The sequence below is a fragment of the Hypoxylon trugodes genome, assembly GCF_022578975.1.
Source record: "Hypoxylon trugodes strain CBS 135444 unplaced genomic scaffold F4822scaffold_3, whole genome shotgun sequence".
In the NCBI taxonomy this organism is placed as follows: domain Eukaryota; kingdom Fungi; phylum Ascomycota; class Sordariomycetes; order Xylariales; family Hypoxylaceae; genus Hypoxylon; species Hypoxylon trugodes.
The window spans coordinates 3,233,608-3,256,759 of NW_026250018.1; the positions used below are offsets into that span (position 1 = coordinate 3,233,608).

The 23,152-nt window shown below is 46.6% G+C and overlaps 8 protein-coding genes across 8 annotated transcripts; 5 read left to right on the forward strand and 3 right to left on the reverse strand.

Moving 5' to 3' along the window:
- Positions 1-1,572: 1,572 nt before the first annotated feature.
- F4822DRAFT_396684 (uncharacterized protein) lies at positions 1,573-3,044 on the reverse strand. The gene is made up of 2 exons (XM_051457548.1): positions 2,903-3,044; positions 1,573-2,847 (listed from the first exon to the last, which is right to left on the reverse strand). The coding sequence occupies exons 1-2, from the start codon at positions 2,941-2,943 to the stop codon at positions 1,929-1,931; spliced, it is 960 nt and encodes a 319-aa protein (XP_051317197.1). The 5' UTR covers positions 2,944-3,044; the 3' UTR covers positions 1,573-1,928.
- A 209-nt stretch (positions 3,045-3,253) lies between these two features.
- On the forward strand, positions 3,254-4,813 carry F4822DRAFT_396685 (PLC-like phosphodiesterase). The gene is made up of 2 exons (XM_051457549.1): positions 3,254-3,729; positions 3,791-4,813. Exons 1-2 carry the CDS (start codon positions 3,509-3,511, stop codon positions 4,761-4,763), a joined length of 1,194 nt encoding a protein of 397 aa, XP_051317198.1. The 5' UTR covers positions 3,254-3,508; the 3' UTR covers positions 4,764-4,813.
- Positions 4,814-5,018: 205 nt separating this feature from the next.
- F4822DRAFT_427277 (NAD(P)-binding protein) lies at positions 5,019-6,330 on the forward strand (the record flags this gene model as incomplete). The annotated part of the gene is made up of 6 exons (XM_051460708.1): positions 5,019-5,200; positions 5,256-5,275; positions 5,355-5,780; positions 5,842-5,852; positions 5,940-5,967; positions 6,035-6,330. The coding sequence occupies 6 exons, from the start codon at positions 5,019-5,021 to the stop codon at positions 6,328-6,330; spliced, it is 963 nt and encodes a 320-aa protein (XP_051317199.1).
- Positions 6,331-7,868: 1,538 nt separating this feature from the next.
- F4822DRAFT_185466 (uncharacterized protein) lies at positions 7,869-11,424 on the forward strand. Its single transcript, XM_051453471.1, has 2 exons — positions 7,869-9,257; positions 9,310-11,424. Exons 1-2 carry the CDS (start codon positions 8,292-8,294, stop codon positions 11,251-11,253), a joined length of 2,910 nt encoding a protein of 969 aa, XP_051317200.1. The 5' UTR covers positions 7,869-8,291; the 3' UTR covers positions 11,254-11,424.
- Positions 11,425-12,809: 1,385 nt separating this feature from the next.
- On the forward strand, positions 12,810-14,830 carry F4822DRAFT_427279 (cytochrome P450; the record flags this gene model as incomplete). The annotated part of the gene is made up of 6 exons (XM_051460709.1): positions 12,810-12,863; positions 12,928-13,020; positions 13,076-13,145; positions 13,213-13,563; positions 13,634-14,134; positions 14,364-14,830. 6 exons carry the CDS (start codon positions 12,810-12,812, stop codon positions 14,828-14,830), a joined length of 1,536 nt encoding a protein of 511 aa, XP_051317201.1.
- A 22-nt stretch (positions 14,831-14,852) lies between these two features.
- Positions 14,853-16,374, reverse strand: F4822DRAFT_185587 (terpenoid synthase). Its single transcript, XM_051453473.1, has 2 exons — positions 16,058-16,374; positions 14,853-15,930 (listed from the first exon to the last, which is right to left on the reverse strand). Exons 1-2 carry the CDS (start codon positions 16,175-16,177, stop codon positions 15,007-15,009), a joined length of 1,044 nt encoding a protein of 347 aa, XP_051317202.1. The 5' UTR covers positions 16,178-16,374; the 3' UTR covers positions 14,853-15,006.
- Positions 16,375-16,932: 558 nt separating this feature from the next.
- On the forward strand, positions 16,933-19,561 carry F4822DRAFT_185728 (TPR-like protein). The gene is made up of 3 exons (XM_051453476.1): positions 16,933-17,216; positions 17,281-17,974; positions 18,027-19,561. The coding sequence occupies exons 1-3, from the start codon at positions 17,116-17,118 to the stop codon at positions 19,218-19,220; spliced, it is 1,989 nt and encodes a 662-aa protein (XP_051317203.1). The 5' UTR covers positions 16,933-17,115; the 3' UTR covers positions 19,221-19,561.
- Positions 19,562-21,915: 2,354 nt separating this feature from the next.
- Positions 21,916-23,152, reverse strand: F4822DRAFT_396701 (uncharacterized protein). Its single transcript, XM_051457550.1, has 2 exons — positions 22,866-23,152; positions 21,916-22,794 (listed from the first exon to the last, which is right to left on the reverse strand). Exons 1-2 carry the CDS (start codon positions 22,980-22,982, stop codon positions 22,348-22,350), a joined length of 564 nt encoding a protein of 187 aa, XP_051317204.1. The 5' UTR covers positions 22,983-23,152; the 3' UTR covers positions 21,916-22,347.

The window sequence follows — 23,152 nt, forward strand, 5'->3', positions numbered from 1 at the left end:
TTAGTATTAGATATTTCTACAAGACAAGGGATCTCTCTTATATGGACTCGAGCCCTGACAGCTAACCATCCTGGAGCTCCTCGGACGGCAACCTCGCCATACATCCCAAATATCCTCGTTAACATTACGACTACATCATGGTAACCAGACTTCTTCCAGACATGCTCCCTTTATCTCCTCCACCTAGGTACCTAGGTAGGCAGTTTGATCTTTTGTGGGTTGACATTGCTCAAGACGGATGACGACCGAGTCTAGCCGTACTCATCTGCTGCGCATACGAGGAAAGGGGGGGAAGGGGGTGATTTCCGTCGAAGAACCACGGAGTAAGCAGGCCAGCCACACGTATTAGCCCATGATATCTTTCGTCTCCCATGACAACCATTCCCAGTCCAGGCCATTTCACTCCAGCGTCCATCTTGCGGTGGCTTGCTATCGGGGTTGTCCTGTCAAGGACGATGCGGTTGATGTCGCGGTGTAGTGTGTCAGGAAAAGACTGGGATGCAGCCACACAAGGCTAACTCGGGTAGAAACAGCTCGGCGAGCCCTCAAACTCTCCACCAACGACGTGGCTTCTGACAGTAAGAATAGCCGGGTGCGTATGCCGCGCGAGTCTGCCACATGGCGCATTCCGGTTCCAACCATCTTGTTCTTTAGCTTTGCTCCGACCCCAGCACGTGGCTTTGCCTTGATGGAATTAGTCGAAAACACCAAGAGTTACAAGTGTGTGTAGGTGATGGGAGGATGTGATCAAGTAGTGTATGAATATAATAAGACCGAAGATGAGCTTACCTCTAGGGGCGAGAGAGAGCGTGTGTGAAGGGGGGAGAGGAAGAGAGGAATGGAGGAGCGTCCACCATCTCGAGACGATAGACGTGATCCTTTAGCTATGAAGTATGGATAAGATGCTGAGGAACCAGCACAAATTCTCGGACATAATCCACTGTCTTGCGTTTGAGGGTCAAATGTAGTATAGAGTACTAGAAGAGGAGATCGTCCTTATCGGGTTAGAAAAATCCAATGAAGTGATATATTTGGGCCGAGGAGGATGGGTATTCATCTGCTGCTTATGGGCCTTGGGATTGGTTCGTCGGGAACGTCTTAGCTGTGGTTGTTGTATTCGAAGTGGAACAAATGAGAATGAAAACGAGGTTGATCTGTGCTCTTATATATGCGTCGTTAGTTGACTTGATTATACGAAATGATGAGTCGACTAGTTAGGTACGGACATTTTATATCTACACGAGATGGATAGGTAGGTACTTGATTATGACATCCAAGGGGTGCCGTAGTGGAGTATATATACGCCACTCCAGATGTTCGTACTCATTAGAGTTGTAACAGCAAAACTAAACGTGCCTAGAGATTGGAATAATCAAACTGATGAGTCAAGAAAAGTCTATTTCTATATATGGTTTGTCATTACCAAATATTAGACAACTCATCCCCTAGAATTGTAGCTTTGGGTTTACTCAGGGGTAAGATGCTTTGAAACTAAATGTGCAAGACTCAAGGGCGGAAGGAATATTGCTCCAATATCGCACGGGTTAGGTATAGATACATTAGAGAGTTATACTTTATTAACCAGTAGATCTTATATAATACCTACGTAAGGTTGAGCATAAACTGAGTTATAGTGTCAATGTCACTATCGTGTATGTTTCTGAGTAACTAATGCACTCAGAGACTCAGGGGGAATTTGAAAGCTTGGATTGTCAAATGCTTTACGGAATTAGAGCGGTATATGAGACGAGTGTAGGCTCTATAGATAACGTGCGATATCATTCCTTTCAGTTTCTACTTCGAAAAACATCGCTCACCGTCTAATACTCGTCGAATTCCTTCATCTGACGAAGAATCCAACCATATTCATGTAGTTGAATATCTAATATTTGGGGTATCTGATCTATTGAATGGGTCGTCCTTTAGTTTTAAGTTGTTCGTAAAGATGGTCGTTTCTGGTTCATCATCTTCCGGTAGGAGGCGACGATGTCGTCTCTGACGGTTTGTAGTTCTTCTCGTCGTCTTAAACTTCCCGCGGCCTTAGGGATGCCATCAATCTCGACCGCCGCACCTCTAACGGTTAGCTTCTTCGGGGGCTTGACGGTAAACTCAGGCGGCGCCTGAACAACATCATGTAAACCGGCTCTCGTCTCACCACGCTTCTTCTTCAATGCCTCCCATGGATCCTCATCCGCATCTGCGACCTCACCAAGATACTTCGTTCGCTTACCCTTCTTCTTTCGTTTGCCGCCTGTCTGCGGTTCAAGCTTCCATGTTACGCCCATTTCCTCCTCTTCTAGTTCTTTTTCTGCCTGGAGTTCCAAATCCTCTTCTTTCTTCTCTTTTATCTTCCGGTCCTCCTCTCGCCATTCGTCATATAACTTGTGCATTTTCCTCTCTTTCTTAGTCTGCCATGCTTTCAATCCCAAGGGATCCTTGCCGTTCCTGACCGAATTGTTGATCAATCCGCTAATGGGGAGCGAAGCATCTACTCGAGCCGCGAATTCCGACATACGTTCGCCGGGTCGAATTTTAGGCAATTCTTTAATTGCCTTGGCCTCCTTGGCTTCAGCATCACCCTCGGCGTTTTCTGCGTCCTCGGTTTTCCTCTTCTTGTTTTTCTTAGTTGGTTGGTCCCCATTATCAAGACCTGAGCGTGGCCTCTTGCCTCCGGCAAAGGCCATCAATCTCTTGAATGCACGAGGCGCATCGTTCTTCGGTGCGGCATCTCGCTTTCGCTTTAGGTTCTTCCCGGTCTGGTTGGGGGTTTGTTTCTCTGCGTCGGCTTTTTGCGATTGGGATGTTACGGGTAGAGGTTTTGCGATTTGTGAAGGTGGGAGATCATATCTAATGAGGAAGATTAGCTAAACATTTGCGCCGGTCGGAATTTTGTTGTACACACGTAGAAGGGTCTTTATCCCTGCGCGTATGTTTGTGAGGCATATTGAATTATGCCCGGTTCTTTTCGCAAGTTGGTGAAAAGAATTGACGTAGGAAATAATTGTCGAGGATTGATCGGATCCTGGTGATGGTGAAGCTTTCTGAAAATTTCCAGCAGATAACGAAATTTTGGAGGAGACCCCACATTTTGGGCTAGACCTTTAACCCACTATTAAACCGCTAATCAGGTACGCTAGTCCCTTTAATGGGGCATGACGCTAGGTACCTAACCTCCAGTAATTTAGCTGAACGGCACAGTTGCGGCGGTACAAGAGTTACCTAAGCTCCCACCGCTGTTGGTCGCATTTGTTATCTTTCAACTTCAACTTCATCTTTTGAATTCGTCTGTGATTAATTAACCACCAATTTTAATGATTATGTTTCTCATGATATTGTATTTTTAATAGATAGCCCAATCTCATACTTCAGCCGACATACTCTAACCCAAGCACTTGTGTCGTTCCATCTATTTCCGCGATCGGCGTTAAATATATATTGAAAACCACCAAATCAGCTAATTACAGCGTACGACTACGCTAAGAATACCAATAGAGAGAGCCCTATAGATATGGGAAACGCTACAAGCCCCGAAGAGAAGAAATGGTCACTCGGTAATTTATGGAATCGACAACGAGGACCCGATTATGTACCTGTCGATGAAGCCGAGGACAATGAGTACACTAGCACAAGGAGAACGGATTCAACAGATGGTGCGAGAAGAACCACCCCGAGGAGGCGTCGTTGTCTATCGAATCTCACAAGTTGCAGTATATGGGGATTAGTTACACTGTAGGCGCTAGCACCGACAATATCACTTACAGCAAATTTATAAGACTAACAAGGAAATCAGAGCTTCTATCTTATTAATAACCCTCCTCCTCTCCATTGCTAGGAGTTTATGGGGTTTAGAAAACAACCCAGACTTGATATTCGGAAATTGGGGGAAGCCAGGTTCTGGAACAGAAGGGTTGGCCTGGTACCCTACAGATTTCCTTCGGGATGTCGTGCCCATTCGCTGTCATTCCCACAATGACTATTGGCGCACGGTACCGCTCTTCTCAGCCCTTCATGCCGGCTGTGTTGGAGTTGAAGCAGATGTTTGGTTGATGGACGATGGACCGGTACTCTACGTTGGTCATGACGAAGCTGCCCTGGCCATAAATCGGACGTTCCAGTCACTTTATATCAATCCCTTGGTGGACTTGCTTAATCGATCAAATCCACAAACACAATTTTATAATGAATCACGGCGCGGCGTTTTCGACTATGACCCCGAACAGCCAGTCATCCTGCTGGTGGATATAAAAACCGGTGGAAACGTAACTTGGCCGCATGTTTTATCTCAATTAGAGCCCTTGAGGTCAAGGGGATATTTGACTTATTTCAGCGATGGTGAAGTTCACCAACGCCAAGTCACGGTTGTGGGAACGGGGGCGACGCCATTCGATTTAGTTGTCAAAAATTCGACATACCGAGACGTGTTTTTCGATGCACCTCTAGAAAAGATGTGGGAAGATCCGGACGATCCAAATTCACAGCCTGCAGAAGAAGCAATGATGTACAATGAGACAAACTCATTTTACGCTAGTACAAGTTTCGTGGAAGCAATTGGTATTGGTGTTGGTGGCTTGTCTCAAGAGCAGCTCTACAAAATTCGCGGCCAAATTAAAGGCGCCCATCGGAGAGGACTCAAAGTCCGATATTGGGAAACCATGGGTTGGCCGATTGGATGGAGAAATATAATTTGGCACACCTTGATAGAAGAGGGTATTGACTTCTTGAATGTGGATGATCTTAAGGGAGCCACCAAGACGGAATGGTAAAATAGATTTTTGGATTTCAATACAACGGGCGAAATAAGCGTTCTATCACGTTCTTATGGTGCTATAGTACTTGAATCTTCAGTGACTGTACCAGCTGATTGTCACCCCTTTTCCCCCTATATAGGTCGACCCACCCCCGCTATCACATTACGTAAGTGTGCGGTAATTGCCCCTCCAAGTTTCCTAAAGCTCTGTAAAGCTTCCTATTCTTTAATGAATTTTGAAGCTTCAACTTAAACTATTCTTCAATTAATCATGTCCAAAACTGCTCTGGTAACTGGAGCTACCGGCCTACTTGGCCGTCAAGTAGTCCGAGCCTTCGAGAGGAACAAATGGAACGTTAAGGGGACAGGCTACTCTCGCGCTGATGGAATATCGGTTCTCAAGGTTGATCTGGTAAAAGCAGAAGATGTTACTGCTGCGTTGGACAATGTGAAGTGAGCCCAGGACCCTCCACACTCATGGTGGTTTTTTATCTAACAAACCCGAAAGACCACAGGTTGTAGTCCATTGTCAGTAATACCTAGTATTCGACTTATACCTCGCCGACAAATTCAAATTCAAATTCAAAAAAAACTGACTACTAGTCAGGCGCCGCGAACCGATTCCCCGATAAATGCGACAACGACCCTGAAGGAACCCGCGCATTGAATGTCGAAGCTACTAAGAGACTTGCTTCGCTATGCGCAGCCCATGGTATCCTACTCATTTACATATCAACCGACTACGTATTCCCGGGCAAACCCGGCGACGCGCCCTACGAAGCGGATGCTACACCATCACCCACGAACTTATATGGACAGACGAAGCTAGACGGCGAAAAAGTCGTCATAGAAGAATACGAACGAGCTGGAAAGTCGGGATTAGGCGTCGTCCTGCGGGTTCCCGTACTATATGGCGATGCTGAAGTGCCATCGGAGAGCGCCGTGAATATCCTCCTTGATACAGTATGGAAGGCACAAGAACAAGATGCTAAGATTAAGATGGATCACTGGGCTTGGCGTTACCCTACCAATGGTATGTGTGACACTCGCCCTATGAACGTGTCAGGTGTTGGTAGAAGCTAACATATTCGCAGTGAGTTACCAGGTCCTACCATTTCTCCCCATCCCTCACATAAAGTTTCATAGTGGAAGGTAGTGACCTAAATCCCTATGAGATATTAACATGTAGCAGACTGAGGATGTAGGGCGAGTGTGTCACGGTACGTTCTTCGCGCTTAGCTCCGAGTCCAATCGCAATTAAACCGTCCGTCGCTAATAGCTTCTTAGACATTTCTGTCAAATACCGAGGTTCCAATGATCCCTCGAAACTAGCCCATATCCTCCAATTTTCCTCGGAGGACAAGCTTACCAAGTATGAGATGTGCAAGCTATTTGGCGAAATCATGGGGCTATCAATCGCAGCCATTGAACCTAACACGGAAGGGAACGATCCCAACGCATCAGTACAGAGGCCGTACGACTGCCACCTCAGCACCAAGGCGCTCAAAAATCTTGGTATTGACGTGTCAACTCAAGACTTTACTGGTTGGTGGAGATGGAATGTCAGGGCCTTCAGAAAATAAGGGTCTAAGACATGGGTTCATATTCACATGGATCGTACGAAGGAGTCTGTAAGGGAGTCAGACAGTCGCGATTCTGGCCACAGCCACAATGCTTATTGGTGTCCAAGAATGAAGTTCCTGGTCATACGAGAAAAAAACACCCAATTCATCCATAAGGGATTAGGGATCAAGGCAGTCAAAACAAAATACAAGAAAAGGGAACAAATAAAAGTAACCTGGCGATTGAAAGCCTATATGCTTATTTCAGAAGCGAGTTAATACGACATTCCTTCATTTAGGTACGTCATGCTGAATGCCCACCTGGGCATCTATTCAAGATGTTCCATCAAGATATTTGACACGCTAGAAATTTCAACATTATCAAACCTCGTGTTCAACGGCTACCCCTTACTTTGATAAACGAGCGTCTTAATGCTCTCAATACCCGTCGGGATGTTGGCATTGCATTCTATGTTCTACTAATGAGCAAACTGCGCAGCCTTACCAGGTACACCCTCAGCTGCAAACAATATAGCCGGCTTTTCAGCTGCAGCGAAGTTTTTAATCGAAATGAGTCTTATTTGCTTTTTCTGCATCTCATAGGCGTTCCTATTGGACGATTGGATAAACAACCCACCCGTCGCCTAGGTTTTTTTCTTTCTTCTCTCGCTTCAACATGTCCCATTTCTTTGACAGATATGACGGTCTCAGTCTCGGAATGTTGTTACCAATTATAACCCCTTGTCTTACAAGATATCTCGTGCTATCCACATGTCGGAGTTGAGAGGCAAGGTACGATAATGCATTATCTTGTCATCTAGCCTATCAGATACAATAGACATTCCGTTCCTGGCAGCTTTCTCTCCACTGGGAGACCACTGGGAGATGTAGGTGGAACCGATTGTCCGCTCTTTACCAAATTACGAATTTTAACTTTTTAGGTGCCTGACAAGCCTGACAAGCGCTGTCCCTTTACTGGTTCTTAGCTGGGACCTAGCGAGTGATCGCTGACGCAATGCGGGATCCCCTGCATTTGAACAATTGGATTGCTCTGAAGAGCACTGAGAAGGAGGACCCCTGCATGTTGTAAATTCACGTCGTACATAGTACATACTTAGGTACATACATATATACATGCAACTGGGCCAAGATACAGTTTTAACTTTTTGGTCATACAAGTTAATTTAGCGGACTCGATTAGCGGACTTCTATTATGTATTAAGTCCTTGTATTAGGTCCTGGATGTTAACTCCTATTACTATTACTCCACAATGTTTAGACCCGATATGGATAGGACTGGAGGGACTTGACACAGAAAGTCCGATAGATATCCTTTTCCATTCCCTGTCATTTTATTATAATTTTCCTACCAATAACAAAGGTAGTTGATCCTCTCGGCAATCTACCAAATTTGATCAGTCCTTTTTAATTGACCCTGTTGTACTAAATCCTTTCGGGCGAGAGATCATCCTCATATACATCACTGGTATGGTCACGCGTGCGAAGAATTGACAAGGCCATACCTACACTAACTCAATTGGACCGTAAAGAGGCCATTATACACGCATCGTACATCGTCCGAGTATCGTCATAAACAAGAAAATAATATGAGGAAAAAGAAGAATGGGTTCTAAAATATAGATACAACGAGGCTTCGAGGGTCTAGCGCCGTTGTTTATGTTTAGAGCGCATCAGCTACTGAGCACCGTCGTATGCCGCTTCGTCATCTGTTTCGTTTGCCATTTGCGGACAAAGTCTGGATTTGCGCTTGGACATTTGTGCTTTAAGCTTGTTCGAGATACGATCTGTTGATTGAGCACATTGCGCACCTTGCTCAACATCACTATCATCTGTTTTTCGTCTTTACTACGGTCCAGCGGGTCGGCGGCACAGCTCTCCTTCGTTCAACTTGTTGTGCGCTCATTCTCGTTGTCACTCTACCTTTAAGCGGTTTGGTTCCACAGACACCCCTGGGGCCTGGCATGATGTCGACAGGGTCCAAGACTGCCACCATGCCAGCCACCCCATCACCGCCAAACTTCGTCTCTCGCATGAAAATTTCTCTCAACGATAGAGACAATCGGCGAACCCAAAGCTTAAGAGAGAGAGGTCCTTCGAAGACAACAAACATGGCGGACAAAATGACAAGTCAACATAGCCGCCGAGAGAGCAATGTGCAGCAACAGGGTTCCCCATCGGGAAGTACTATTGCAAGGTCCATGTCTCGCTACCGTAGACGGACAAGTAGCGTTACTGTCAACGTCGATGCAACCCAGAAAATTAATTCCGATCCACCACCCCCATGGGACCCTCCGATAGTCCCCCCTGTGCCAACTATACCACGTCCGTTAAGGACCGCCAGCAGCATAACACAAAAGGAGACAGATGTCCCGGCCGCCTCGCCCTTGCCCAATTCTCCTCCGCGACACCAGCTGCGCCATACCGAATCCACGCGACGGCAGACGCTGCGTCGAAGCATGGCCGACCAGTATCAAAGCCGACCTAGTACCGCCAAGAGCGCGAAAAGCGCCAGAAGTGAAGAAAGTGCGTGGCGGAGGCTTGCTAGCCGAGATGGACGGCGCAATAGGCACGATAGCGAAGCAGAGGAGGAAGCAAAGCGAGAGATTGCGCGATTGGAGGCTGAGAATCATCAGCTCTTAATTGAGCAAAAGAAGAAGGAACTCCAGAGGTTAGAGGTGCAATTGGCGAATAACCAAAAGACGACTCAATCGCAGTCACATAAACAAAGGAGCCCGGTAATTGAGAAATTTGTTCTCTTGACCAAGGGAAGGAAAAACAAAGATGGGTTATCCCCCGGGATCTCTCCTGCGTCTTCGACTACCAGTTTTGAGCCCTCGAAAATGGCCCCGATGGGTATAGAGCCCGGCGGCAGGGGCATTGTACCTCAAACAGATGCGCCGCATTCTGCGATTAATGCTGGAGATCGAGTAAGTGTAGAATGTCGCTTTGGTGACAGCGAATACTAATTTCAATTCGTAGAATGTTGCTGTGCGCTATAGACAACATACCCTCAGTCTTGAGGTTACGCCCGAGACGACATCAGACGATATAATATTTCAAACCTCCGAAGCGATGGGTACTGACGAAATCAATCCAACGAATTGTGTTGTCGTAGAAACCTATAGTGTATTAGGTCTTGAGCGACGTTTACGACGTTACGAATCCATCCGAGACGTTATGAATTCTTGGGATCGGGATACACAAAATCAATTGGTAGTTACGTTATCGGATTCCGAAGAACAAAATCGGGAACTCGACATCGACTCAGCCCCGAAACGCAACGAGCCACCTCAGGGTTTCCAATTATATATGTACCACTCAAATCGCCCTGGAAAATGGAACAAGAGGTGGATCGCCCTTCTTGAGAACGGACAGGTCCTATGTGCGAAGAAGCCGAACGCAAATTCTACGGATAAGGATACTACAAACCTTTGCCGTCTATCTGATTACGATATTTACACACCCACAGAATCGCAGATGCGACGGCATATAAAACCTCCGAAACGATTTTGTTTCGCTGTGAAGAGTCAACAGAGGACGACTGTGTTCATGAATACCGAGAACTATGTGCAATATTTTTGTACAGAGGATCCTCAAATCGCCGCCCAGTTTAGAGAAAAGGTGCAGAGCTGGCGTAGCTGGTACCTGGTTGGCCGTATTCCAGTGGCCCCAAAAACACCAAGAAAAATCTCAATTAGGAAGACCGACGACAAACCGCCTCAAATTACTTTACCTGCAATTAGCCGCACGCCAAAGAAAACGGAAAATGTTGCTACCTTAAATGGTCATCGTCTCCGGGTGTCGGTTGATGAGACGCCTTATGCGATCGGTCAATTCGAACCGCTTCTTGACATGAAGCGTTTTGATAAACGACTGTCTCAGTTCGGCAAGGATTTCTTGCCACCTCCACCAGTGCCAGATGTATCAACTATGCCTAAGGAAATACCAGCCCATCATCTTAATTCTGGTTCGAAGCGCGAGAAACGTGAGAAAGATAGTAGGAGCGATCTGAGGTTAATAGACTCAATCCATTCGGCTAGTAACGACGGCTTCACTGGCAGCGGGCTTCTAGGCGGAGGGTACGAAGAGCGTAAGCGCGACTCGGATAGACTGGATCGAGGGCGACAGGTTTCAAAAGATGATGGGTTCATTGAAGGCCCTTCACTTCTCAACAGAAAGTCGGAACCAGAACCGGGTGCCCACGGTCCTGACTCACCTTCCTGGTTCCCGTCCGCCCTTGAGCATTCCGCCAGAGCGCGCAGTATTACTTCATCTTCTTCCTCTTCTGCTCGACCAAGCACTTCCGCAGGTGTCGTACGCACTCACACTCACACGCACCAAAATTCTCATACCCGCAGACCATCTCTTTCCTCATCCTCTCGACCTCCTCTTCCTCTATCTGGAAAACCCCAAGCTCACGAACACCCCCACCCACTTTCCTCTCAACCAACTGGATTGTCACATTCGAACCGTCGCGATCGACCGAAGCCGCTAGTTAATTTAGAATCTGGTTTCCAGGAAGCACCGCAGTGGGCGAAGAACAAATCTGGCCATGGTGTCAAAGCCCCCGAGGGCACGGCCCACCTAATCGATCTTATCACAGTCCCAAACTCAAGCAAACCGAATGGAATTGACCCCGAAGTGCCTCCTCGAAGTGCTTTAAGGCGTCCCCCGAATACGGCACCCCTACCGGGTCTTTCCCGGACAAGGAGTAAGACTCAAGGTGCTCCGCCTCCGAGATCACCAATCAATGGAGACGTACCACCTGTACCATCTCTGCCCAAACGTGTCCCTGACTGGGAGCCGTTAAGGTCGCATCCACCACCGCGGAGCCGAGATCGAGAACGGACGAGGGAGAAAGAACGAGAGTACAGCGCCTATAATTCGGTGTCCGGTCGGACGGGCACCTTGAAGGTGGTTTAAAGAATATTATCATACCATATATGGCATATTTAATCCTAATACTACGCGGATCACGACGCATTTACTTTGTTCATCGGAGGATTTACTGCTTATATCATTATAATACCCGCGCCGAAATCATCTATCGCTAGAAAAAAGGCATAGGAGCCATCTACTTATTCATCTATTTGGGAGAGGCGGACGCATAGTCAGCGGGCATGAAGTTTATCATATATCATATCATCTCATTGTGTTATGAAAAAAGCGAGGCGAAGGGATGTAAGGGACGATGGATGGATAGGATTTGATATGTCTGCATAGTATGTTTGCACGACGATATTATTTGGTTTGGTCGATGACGATTTACGTCTTGACTGTTTGTTTACTGACTACTCGGGGCCTAGGTGCCGAGATACTATATACCCTATGTAATAATAATAATACTGCATAATCATACTGCATAATCATCCATGACTCTGGAGAAGTTGTATAGTAAAAGATCGACGATGGGTTGAGTTAGATACCAGCCGGGCATGGACCTTAATGGCGCTGATACCTACCTAGGTATTATCATCCATGAGGAGACTCTCAACACATGTTCATCGCACCTCGAACAAGCAACACGTACTCACAATGAAGCTTATAGAGTTAGATTATATCCACGTCACCTAGCACGTATGTAGAAATGGCTCATAGCATTCGTCACTTCGGCGCTAGTTATGTAGTAAAGGTCTACGGGTACTAGTGGATAGTTCCGGTCGACGTCTAGGCCCAGGTCTTGGTATATGTGGAAACGGGCCTCATGCATCGGGGAAGTAAGGATTGAAGGGGAAAAGGACATGGAGTAACTACTTACCGGAAGTTGATCCGGTCAAGCATTCGTATGTAATGATTGGAATGAAGTCATCATCATGACGCATAGGTGCGGCTCAGTCCTTTTGTATGTTTTAATGCGCGATTGGTGTGATATCTGTATCTCCAAACCCCCCGTAGATAGGGTAGTAGCAGATATGCACCACTCCATCGAGATCTCGGTCCCGATGAAACTGGCGACGGAAGTTGTGATATCACACGCATACTCGTCACATCTGGTTTCTTGAAGAATAATAGTTCTTGCCTAGGTAGGTTTTGGGATTGGTGCTTATGAAGATGGTATCCTATAGGATGGCTGCTTACGTATGGTAGTTCCCGATTTGTGGATGTGTGGAAGGGTGGAAGAGGGAGTGAGTATCTTATGCTGCGTGTTGGCGGACGGCTGAAGATGGGGTGCGTGTAATGCGACACTGGATGGCTGTTTCTGGGAAATTCGCCGTGGTTGCGGGGAGTTGTGATGGAGTAGTTGGCTTCATTGCAGATATAGACATGTCTGGGTGGGGGTTTGGTTGATGTTCTTGGAGGTGATGTGCAGAAGATGGATATAGGACTATAGAGGGTGTTATAACGATGTTATAAGGGGTGCCATCCTATGTGTAGTTGTGTTATAGAGAGCGAGTTATATGAAATTATACTATTATAGCTTTCTTACAGTCTCTCAGCGCGATTGAAACCCACCAACAAATTCTTGATACATCGTGACAATGTTTGGGCTAACTATGAACCCGTTTGTGGCTGGGTCGGTTATGGTTGTCGCGGTAGGTATTGCTTCATAATTGTGCGAGTATAACACGATAATACTGATGGAAGTAACTTCACTAGGGCATCTTGTACTGGCTTGGCTGGATTATATACTGCCTCTGGTTCCACCCACTTGCAAAATATCCAGGACCTAAAATCGCCGCTGTGTCTGGGGTAGGTACCCCCTTATGTTTAATTCTCGCTACTCCGTTAATCGTCGAGTTTCTAGGTATGGTTTATCTGGGCTTGGACAAGCGGGAGATTCCCTCACATTCTCGAGGGAGTTCATAAGAAGCACGGTATGCGCACCCCATGATCCACGATACACTCATCCTAGGTCACATTCTAATAGTATTGGAATCATAGGTGACGTAGTGCGCATAGCTCCCAATGAGCTATCCTTTAGCACGATCCAAGCCCATCGAGACATCTACTCGACCCCATCGAAAACACGGAAACCATTTCTCAAGTGTAGCAAGTTCTACAATAACGGGGACGCGCCTAATCTCTTCTACGAAATCGACCCGGTCGAACATGCTAAGATGCGAAAGATGCTGGCCCCCGGTTTCACCGGCGGAGCGATGAAGTCCCATGAACATGTCATACATCGCTACGTTGACATGTTCGTCCGCAAACTTGCCGAGCTCAGCGCCGCGAGTTGCGGGAAGGGTGTCGATGTGACGGAAGCCGTGCCTTGGTTAACATTTGATGTTATGGGTGAGTGTGCTCCCTCACCACTACCATACTGAATAGGAGCTTGCTGACAACACATGCTTCACACAATTAGGCGAACTAACCTTCAGTGAATCCTTCAACGCCGTCGCAGCCGGAAAAACACATTTCTGGATCTCGTTACTCAACGACAGCGCGTACGCCGCCAGCCTACCGCCTCTAATCAGTCGAGCGCCCGCCCTCGCACTGCTGATCCCATTCCTACTCTCCATAACCTCATTATGGAATCTGCGGAAGCATTACGCATACACGCTAGCAATCGTGCGGCGCCGCATTGCCCGTCCCCCTTCTTCGGGTAGTGATCTCTTCGCCCCGGTGCTAGAGCAGAATGGAGAACGGGTAAGTGAAAAATATCTAGTATCCCTAGCCCAAGCAATGATTATCGCCGGAGCCGATACGGTTACCACGGCTATGACGTCCGCATTGTATTTCCTGTGCACCTCGCCTAAGAGTATGGCGCGGCTGCGGGATGAAGTGCGGAGTTTGCGGTATGAGCAGTTAGACGGCGGGGAGGTTGCGCGGCTCGGGTATCTGAACGCTGTTATTGAGGAATCTAGTAAGCATTACTCCCTACATTTTTTCTCGGCGTTGATTATTGCCTTATTTTCCTTTCTTTACCTATAATCTGTCTTATCACATCATCATGATCATCATCTTATCCGTTCGGAAGTTATGGATCGGAGGAACAATAAGAGCGCATTGTAGTCAGATTCTATCTCACGGATAAGAAAAAAGCAAAAGAAAGGAGAAAAAGTAAAGTGATAGCGATTATTTGCTGACCGCAGAAATCGTTGGGATGTCTGCAGTGAGATGCTTCCCACCCATCGCCTTCGGATTACCGCGCGTCTCACCCGGCGAAACTATCGACGGGCACTTCATCCCGAAGGGTGTTAGAGTCTCGGCCGGCCATTGGGTGCTTAATCGGAATCCTTTGATTTGGGACAGGGCTTATGAGTTTATCCCCGAGCGATGGTTGAGAAATGATGATGGGGATGATAAGTTGCAAAATGGCGCACAGCCTGCGATTTTTCCCTTCAGTACCGGGCCTAGGAGCTGTCTAGGAATTGCGCAGGCTAATTTGGAAGTAAGGATCGCCTTGGCGAAGTTGGTTCATACTTTTGATATGCAGGTAGCCCAGGACCCTGGCGATTGGATTGACGCTGCTCGGATGAATATGATGTGGAAGAAAGCGCCTTTCATGGTGAATTTCATTCCTCGCGATGGGGGCGACTTTAACAAAAATGAGAAATAGAAGAAGGGACATACTTTGCTTGTCTAAAGACTGTAAAGGGTATTGTCAATATTTTAGTCTAGCTGAAGATCTAATAATTTCGAACAAGCCACTCGTGCTGTTTCAGATATGCTTTTTCTGAACGCTCAATTCGACGATAAAAGCAATGACATGAGCTTTTCCCTAGATTTGACCTCTTACTTGCTTCGCTTGTAGATCTTCTGGAGGAATGTCTCGAAGACACCCTTTTTTAGGCCTTCACTCTCATCAATCTGGGAGATTCGTTGTCTGATCTCACCCACGCTCTTCTCTTCGTAGTCTTGGTAAATCTTCTCAAGGTTCAAGTCGTTGTAAAGTTTCTTGATCTCGGCCTCGTGAGCCGTGTCTTTTCTGCCGTAGTGTTCCTCCAGAATCTTGCGCTGCTCGGGTGTCGCTATCTTCAGAGCCTGGTTGACTAACCAGGAGCACTTGTTGTCCTGAATATCGGTACCGATCTTTCCAATGTGCTCGGGAAGTCCGAAGTTGTCTAGGTAGTCGTCTTGAACTTGGAAGTATTCACCCATGGGAATGAGAATATCATGTGCTTGCTTTAAGTTCTTGGGGGTTGCGATGTTAAGCTGGTGTAGTGCTAGGGCAACTGGTAGGTAGAAGCTGTAGTAGGCGGTCTTGTAAATGACAATAAAGGTGTACTTCTCTATGCTGAAGTTGTCAAGGTTTACCACGTCTTCTGGAGCTGTGAGAAGGTCGCACAATTGGCCAAGTTCGGTTTGTAGTGATACTTCGTGGAATAGCTCAACCATGTCGATGTAAGCGGGATGAGATTTGAAGTGCTTCTTGAGCAAGGTGTAAATGGCAGATTCAAGTAGGAAAGCGTCGTTGATAGCGATCATACCAACACCTTCTTGGCGGTACCAGCAGGGCTTTCCACGTCGTGTGATGCTGCTGTCCATAATATCATCCGAGACGAGGAAGAAAGCTTGTAGGAGCTCAATCATCCAGCCCAAAGTAGCAGACTGGAAGTACTCCTGTTCGGACAATTCCTTGTTGAGTAGGAGAGAGACTGAATCGGGAACCGACATTCCACGGTTGCATTTTCCACCCAAAGTGTTGACTTCAAGGACCTAATATATGTTAGTAAGATATCATGGCGGGGGTTGAATAAAAGCCAGCAAGTTAGGTGAAGCAAAGCGAGCGACGAATTGACTCTACTGCAACGAAGGTAATATTGAATTTGATGAATTATCTCACCTTCTTGTACCAGTCTTGTTGCTCCTGAGGCAGGTTGTACTGTTTCACCCAATTTACCAAGTCTTCCTCGAGTTTTGGGAAGACGGACTCGAACTCCTGGAGGGTAGTTTTCTTCGCCATTGTATTTTATGGTAGATTTCCTAATTTCAACTAAAGAAATTTGAGGTATCAATGTTAAAAGATAGGGAAATCTGCTTCGGAATTGAAGGACTCGAGGGAATAAAAGGGGGGAATGAATGAGTATAAGGCAGAAGGTAGAGCGGTGGCCGATGGTGGAAGTTGTATAACCTAAATTTAATCGATAATGGGGATAAAGGTAGAGGGGCAGAGGGGCACCTGTATTCACCCCCACCTACGACCAATTTTACTTGGTCCCCATCAAAATTAACAGTCTTATTCCTCATTGGACAAGGGGCATATGCAAGCCTTGTAATGGCAGTTCCGTTTCCAGCTTCTACTCTTCCATAGATTATCCCCATTCATAAAGTGGCTTATGTAGCACAACATTTTCTATAATATTAGTGGGATTATTTCTACTCTTTTTAAACTAAAAATGTCTCAATTCTAATGTAGTTGGTTCTATTCATAATCTCAATTGTTTTTCGTAGAGGGGACTCTAGGGACTCTAGGTAGTATTAATGCCCAAATTTGGCCAGTGAATTTAGGATGCAAGGACCGGGTAGGCGCCTAAGATAAGAAGCATTGATCTTTTGTGCTATTTATCGTTATCTCTTATCGATATGTAGCTAAATCTGGATATCAATATTGACGTTTTGAGGGGCACGCTACTTAGCATCGATCCTCCTAGGAATTACAACTATTCCTCACAATTCCTTACACAGCTTCCATACACATTCTAGAGCTTTATGAAACTTCGAGGCTCCCAAAGGAATGAGGAATACCCATGAAAATATGTGATGCATTGATTCAGCTTTTGTTTGGGAGCAAACTAGTGCTTATGCATTGACATCCGACAATTGGTTTTCGACGCGGTCCCCGAGTTGTCGCGTTGGATTACACAATCGACGAAGGATCGCCTCACATAACGTAATATCGCAATGTCCCAACTCACTGATCGGGACAAATCCCAACTCCGAAATGCATTGCAAGAGGCCGTGATCAAATGTTCAGAGAGATGTTTATACCAATCCTCTAAATGGTACTATTCTCTCCCTTGATAGTATGATAAACATATTATGAAAGCTAATGCGATATACTTCTAGGGCGGCTGAACTTCTCAACGCCATCCCCGAAACCGAGACATCGCTTGACGATTCACAGCTTTCCGACGCTTCTAACGGATATGCGTCGACTGTACTCGCCCAGAATGTCGATCCCAACGAGGCTGCGCTTGAAGCCAAGGAGATAAACAAGTATCTTCTAGCCAAGTCCCTTTTCGATTGTCGAGAATTCGATCGATGTGCCTCCATCTTCCTACCCGATTCTACGCTTGCTGGGATGGTATCGTCGAAGGAGTCTAGCAATGCGACACCGAAAGGCAAGGGTAAAGGCAAAGTTACCACCCCTAGCAGTGCTAGAGTTAGTAATACCCATACGTTGCCAGAGTTGAGCCAGCGAAGCTTGTTCCTTGCTTTATATGCCAAATACCTCTCAGGAGAGAAGCGTAAAGATGAAGATGCCGAGATGGTGATGGGTCCGCAGGATATTGGTACATGCGTCAACAAACAGCTGCTTATAATTAGCCGTGTTCTGGAAATATGGTTCCACCAACGCAAAACGGACGATGAAGAAATTGAGGGTAGCCAGGGGTGGCTTGAATATCTTTACGGCATGGTTCTTGCAAAACAAAAGAACGATGAAGTAGCCTTGTATTGGCTAATCCGCAGCGTACACTTATGCCCAATGAATTGGGGTGCTTGGCTTGAGATGACCGCACTCATATCTAGGGTGGAGGATGTAGGTTATAACGTGAAGGTATCTGAAGTTGGCATCCGCTAATCCATTATAGCTGAATCGACTTATGCCTCGGTTACCGCAGAATATCATCTGCTTCATGTTCCACATTCACACCTCACTTGAGCTATACCAACACGACGCAAACCTTGCTAACTCCCTCGACCAACTACTCAACATATTTCCAAAGTCATCTTTTCTCCTTACATGCGACGCATTACTTTCCTATCATGCCAAGGATCTCGTGGCCGCCGAGCAACATTTTAGTCGCATCCTCTCACTATATCCGCATAGGTTGGATTCATTGGACCACTATTCTAATATTTTATATGTCATGAATGCACGACCGAAGCTTGCTTTCCTAGCCCATCTATGCAGTAGTGTCGATAAATTTCGACCAGAATCTTGTGTAGTAATTGGTAATTACTACTCATTACTATCCTTACACGAGAAGGCAGTGCAATACTTCCGACGAGCTTTGATGCTAGATCGATCATGTCTTTCCGCTTGGACGTTGATGGGACATGAGTATGTCGAGCTTAAAAACACGCACGCCGCTATCGAATCATACCGACGAGCTGTGGATGTGAATAGAAGGGATTACCGAGCGTGGTATGGGTTAGGACAAACGTATGAGGTCTTGGAGATGCATGCGTATGCTTTATGGTACTACAAAAAGGCAGCCGGACTTCGACCATGGGATGGGAAAATGTGGATGGCGGTTGGTTCGTGCTTACAACGCATGAATAGAAATCAAGATGGAATCAAGGCTCTTAAACGGGCATTGATCGCTGAGAGTTACTACGACACAGGGAGCAGTTTCGGCAGCGGTGGGGGAGGTAATATTCGAGACGCTCATATGGATCCGGAGATCCTGCTACAAATTGCTACTATGTACGACAGTATTGGGAATGAAGAAGACGCAAAGGCATATATGGAAATGTGCGTCGCTCAGGAAGATGGTGGGGCAGGCGACAGTCAAGGAGACAGTATCGCTATTCACAACGACTCGCCAGGCGAAGGGTCAGATGACGATGGCGACAATACAGGGCGTGGAGAAGGAGGCACTGGCGTCACGGCTGCCACTAGTAAAGCGCGAATGTGGCTCGCCCGCTTTGCTATGAGAACCGAGGACTACACTACGGCGGATCGCCTCGCTAACGAGTTATGCCAGGACGGCGTCGAAGTCGAAGAAGCAAAGGCACTTATACGAGAAGTTAGATCGAGGTTGGAGGCTAACGGGATGTGAGGGCCGTCTGCCGTATAAACCCCCATTATAATGTGCGCATGAATCACGAATATTAAATGACACCAATCAACCTACAGATCGTTGATGTTGATGAGGGGATTACGATATTCTATTAAATAGATGGATATAAAAGACATGGGGTACTAATAATTGTGTACTAGCTAGTTGCGCTCTGTTTACGAGGCACCATGGAGTTTAGCGAGCTAGCAGTGTCCCCAGAAGGAAATACGAAATAGTAATTTCGGGATGGGCATTAGTCACAACCACGAGGACCTCGTCCGCTTCTCACGAGTGGCTATTTGATTCATGAGTTTCTCACGGCAACGTGACATGTCGGCGCGACTGGGGCCGCGCCGAGACATCCCCCCAAAACGTCCATAAGAGGAAGCAATTGGGGAGCCTCGTATTTGACTCGCTAAATCAGCCTCGGGCATCATGTGGACGTTGGACTCACTTTCGCTTAGCCATAGGAGCGAACTGCCCTTTTAACATAACTCAATGCTCGCGAAATTCCACTAATTGACGAGATCAAAGAGAGATATCGGCGCATGCCCCTGCATCTTTTCCCCGTTTCCCACACCTTTTAGTCGCACCAAGCCATGCCGTTCAATGATAGACAGATGTATCTAGAGCATAGAAAGGAAGATCTACCCTAGATATACCTTCACAACTAATCATAGTATGCCAGCGCATGAGACATTCATCTGCCTCTCTTCTTACTCGATATCCATCTACATATATAGAAGATGCGCAGATACGGACTTAAGCATGCCCCGTTTTAGATGTTACCTGGATCGATCTGTAAGTGGTTGTAGTAGATATATAAACGATGATCGGTTTAATGGGCTGGTGGGTGGTACCATGCTCATCTCAGCCTGGCTCCATTCTGCGCCGCTTGGCTACCTTGAGTGTTAATCGCCGAGATGCGACTTAGGTATAGAGACGTATGTTATAGCTACGTCTATGCTGTCATAAATCCTGTTTATAAAAATGGCCGGCTGGAGATCGGTTCCTCACGTGTAAGAACCGGGATGATAGGACTCGGTTTCCCGACTTTTTCTTGTGACGGGGTAGGGAGGCAAGTTGTTACGAGATCGCTCGAAGCACAGGCTATATACGTAGCCCACAGACGTATCCGTAGATAGCTATTTCTCGCAGAATAGAGTGGGATAATGAATGTGCTTACTGAGGAGGAGCAAGACATGCGAGTAATACCTCAGCAAAAATCTGTACCAACAAGACGCCCACGGTCACAGCCTACCTAATTGAGAGACAATGTCTCGCCTGCGAAACCAATCCCAAATCCCTCTTCCCTTCTCATAATCAAAATTATTCAGGGATTTTCTTTTTCTTCCCAACAAGCCACCTTCCGTCTTCCCCCCAATCTAATCCTCAATCACATCCGCGGTCCGTCAGTTATCAATTAGGTACCTCCATATACGTACGACATAACGCCCAGAGGAAGCGAAAGCAGCAGATCGGATTGGATTGGGGATATACAATACCCCGCGCTAAAAACTACCTGCTCGACCAGTCCTTAGCTTATTATGTAGGATGTAGGATGTAGGCTGGTGTTGTGTATTGTATGCAGGTGCGGCAACGTAAATACGAGCTCTGACGCTGGTCTTGGCGGCGCACCTTTATAAAGTAGGAGGATCTGAGTGGCCTGGGTAGAAGAGCTAAGCTCGCTCGTCACATGCATACTGTTGCATTCCCGGATAACACATAGGTTCGAGGTAGCTTAGCTGAAAAAATTCGGATTGGCGGATTTCCTGTTTGGGGATGCAGCTGGATGGTATGGTATTACTACCTAACTACTTACATTCATACGTTTATATACTCGGATTCAAAGGAAATTGGAAGAGGGAGCGGGATCTATGACGATGGATTGGAATGGAGTGTTCAATCACTGTTAGCGAACTCGCAGTAGATCCCGATAGCCTGCCTACAGTATCCGTCAGCACTGCAGGGGAAGAAAAGGTGGTTGGGTTCGGTAGAGTGTGCCGCCGTCATACAGCATACGCAAAAAATCCCCTCTCACCATTCCCTAATCTCTGATAAGCAACGCAGAATAAGCCATCCGACGAAAGAGGAAGCGAAGAGAAAAAAATCAAGAAAATTTTTCTCCCAGAGAGGTATAATCAGATCCTTTCCTTGTGTGGAGGAGGCTTGCTGCAGGCCAATAGAGTCGGAGTATCTATGCTAACTTAGGCATAAGAGGCATAAGCTATCTTATGAATTTGCCATCGTATGTTAGGTACCTACAGTAGGGTACTGAACGCTCACTGCATATGTCCTGTAAGCTTTACTGTGACGCACGATAAAGTGGTGGCGAAAAAGAACTATCCCGCCTGTCCGCTCTGCCATGGTTCGAAGGGAACCAGCCATCTGTCCGAACTGAGGGGGCCGAGGGTTAGGTTTGTTTGAATGACAGATGGCTAGACGGCTGGATGATGCTAGGTAGGCAGGTACGCGAGAATATTAGATGCTTCAACGTGCGTAAGGCTACAGTAGTTAGAGGCAGTGTAAGTGAGAATACAGCGCCTAGTGCTGCACGTAAGGGAGTTGGCTTTAAGCTTAACTTGAAGTCTCGTGTGTATATCTTGTAGATAGATCGTCATTGGCACTTAATAAATATATATAATCTTAATATCTTCATCACGATAGCAATTTATGAGGAGCACCAAAGTCTCGGTTCTGGGAACTATCACTATATTCGATTCTATATACGATCGTCTCACGACGCCCAAATAATCGGGTAGGTGATTTTCCAAGGAGTGTGAGTTCTCGAGCATATTCAGCGTCGAAAATTAGCTAATATTGATGCGTGTATATACGCAAATTAATGTGATAAATACCATTTCCGCCCTCTCCCAATGTGAGCCATTTAACGTAATCTCGTTTGCCCCCATGAGGCCCACATTATCTCGTCAAAACATCATAACTAATGTACCAAGTTCCAAATGTGGCTCGGCTCAATGAGGGTATAGAACGTCGTCGCAAAAATCACTCCGCCCAAAATGCTTCCAAAACTCGGGAATCATTTGTTAACCAAACATTAAAAGTAGAAAAAAGGGTATCTGTAAAATGCAATAGTGTTACGAGGGTTAATCCCGTAATACTCCGTTTACAGAGCGAGAGCAGCAAGACCGGCAGCGAGCAGAGCGCCGACAGATCCAAGCTTGTTGGCAGCGGCAGTAGGAACGGTGGCCGGGCCGGTAGAAGTGGGTGGGACAGGAGTGTTAGTGGGAACTTCCGGAGTGGTGACAGGAACGCTTCCAGGGTAGGTTGGCGAGGAGGTCGGGTAAGTGATGTATGTAGAGCTCACGTTAGAGGTGGGGTAAGAAATGGTTCCCGTGGAGTAAGGCGCAGACGTAGGGTACGAGGTGTATGGCACGGAAGTGGGATACGAAGAGTACGGTACGGATGTGGGATATGAGGAGGGTGTGGATGTAGGGTACGAGACCGGTGGAGATGTAGAATAGGTGACCGTGCAAGGACAGTTGGTGACGGTGATGGTAGTTTCCGAGGTAGCAGTGTACGTCACATTTTGGTATGAGAAAGTAGTCGCGGACTATCAAGAGGTTAGTAAAACTAGTTCATCGGAATGAGGTCCTCGAGATGTGAAAGGCATTCTACACATACAGGGCAGTAAGTGGTGTAGTCAGTCTCTATGACGGTGGTGTAAACCGCAGACTCATTCCATGCCTTGACAGCAGCAAACAACCCAACAGTGGGAGCCAGGATCTGAATTAGCTTCATGTTGATCGGTGTTTTGACCACAATGGTATTAGCGAAAGAATTATTTTATAGCGCCGTAAATCACCAAGCGATTGGAGTTTGCGAAACGATTGTGATGTCAGTTAAGACTTGACAGGATTATACCCAGAAGGTAGCGATTGAGAGGTTCTGAGTGATATATGATGTTGAAG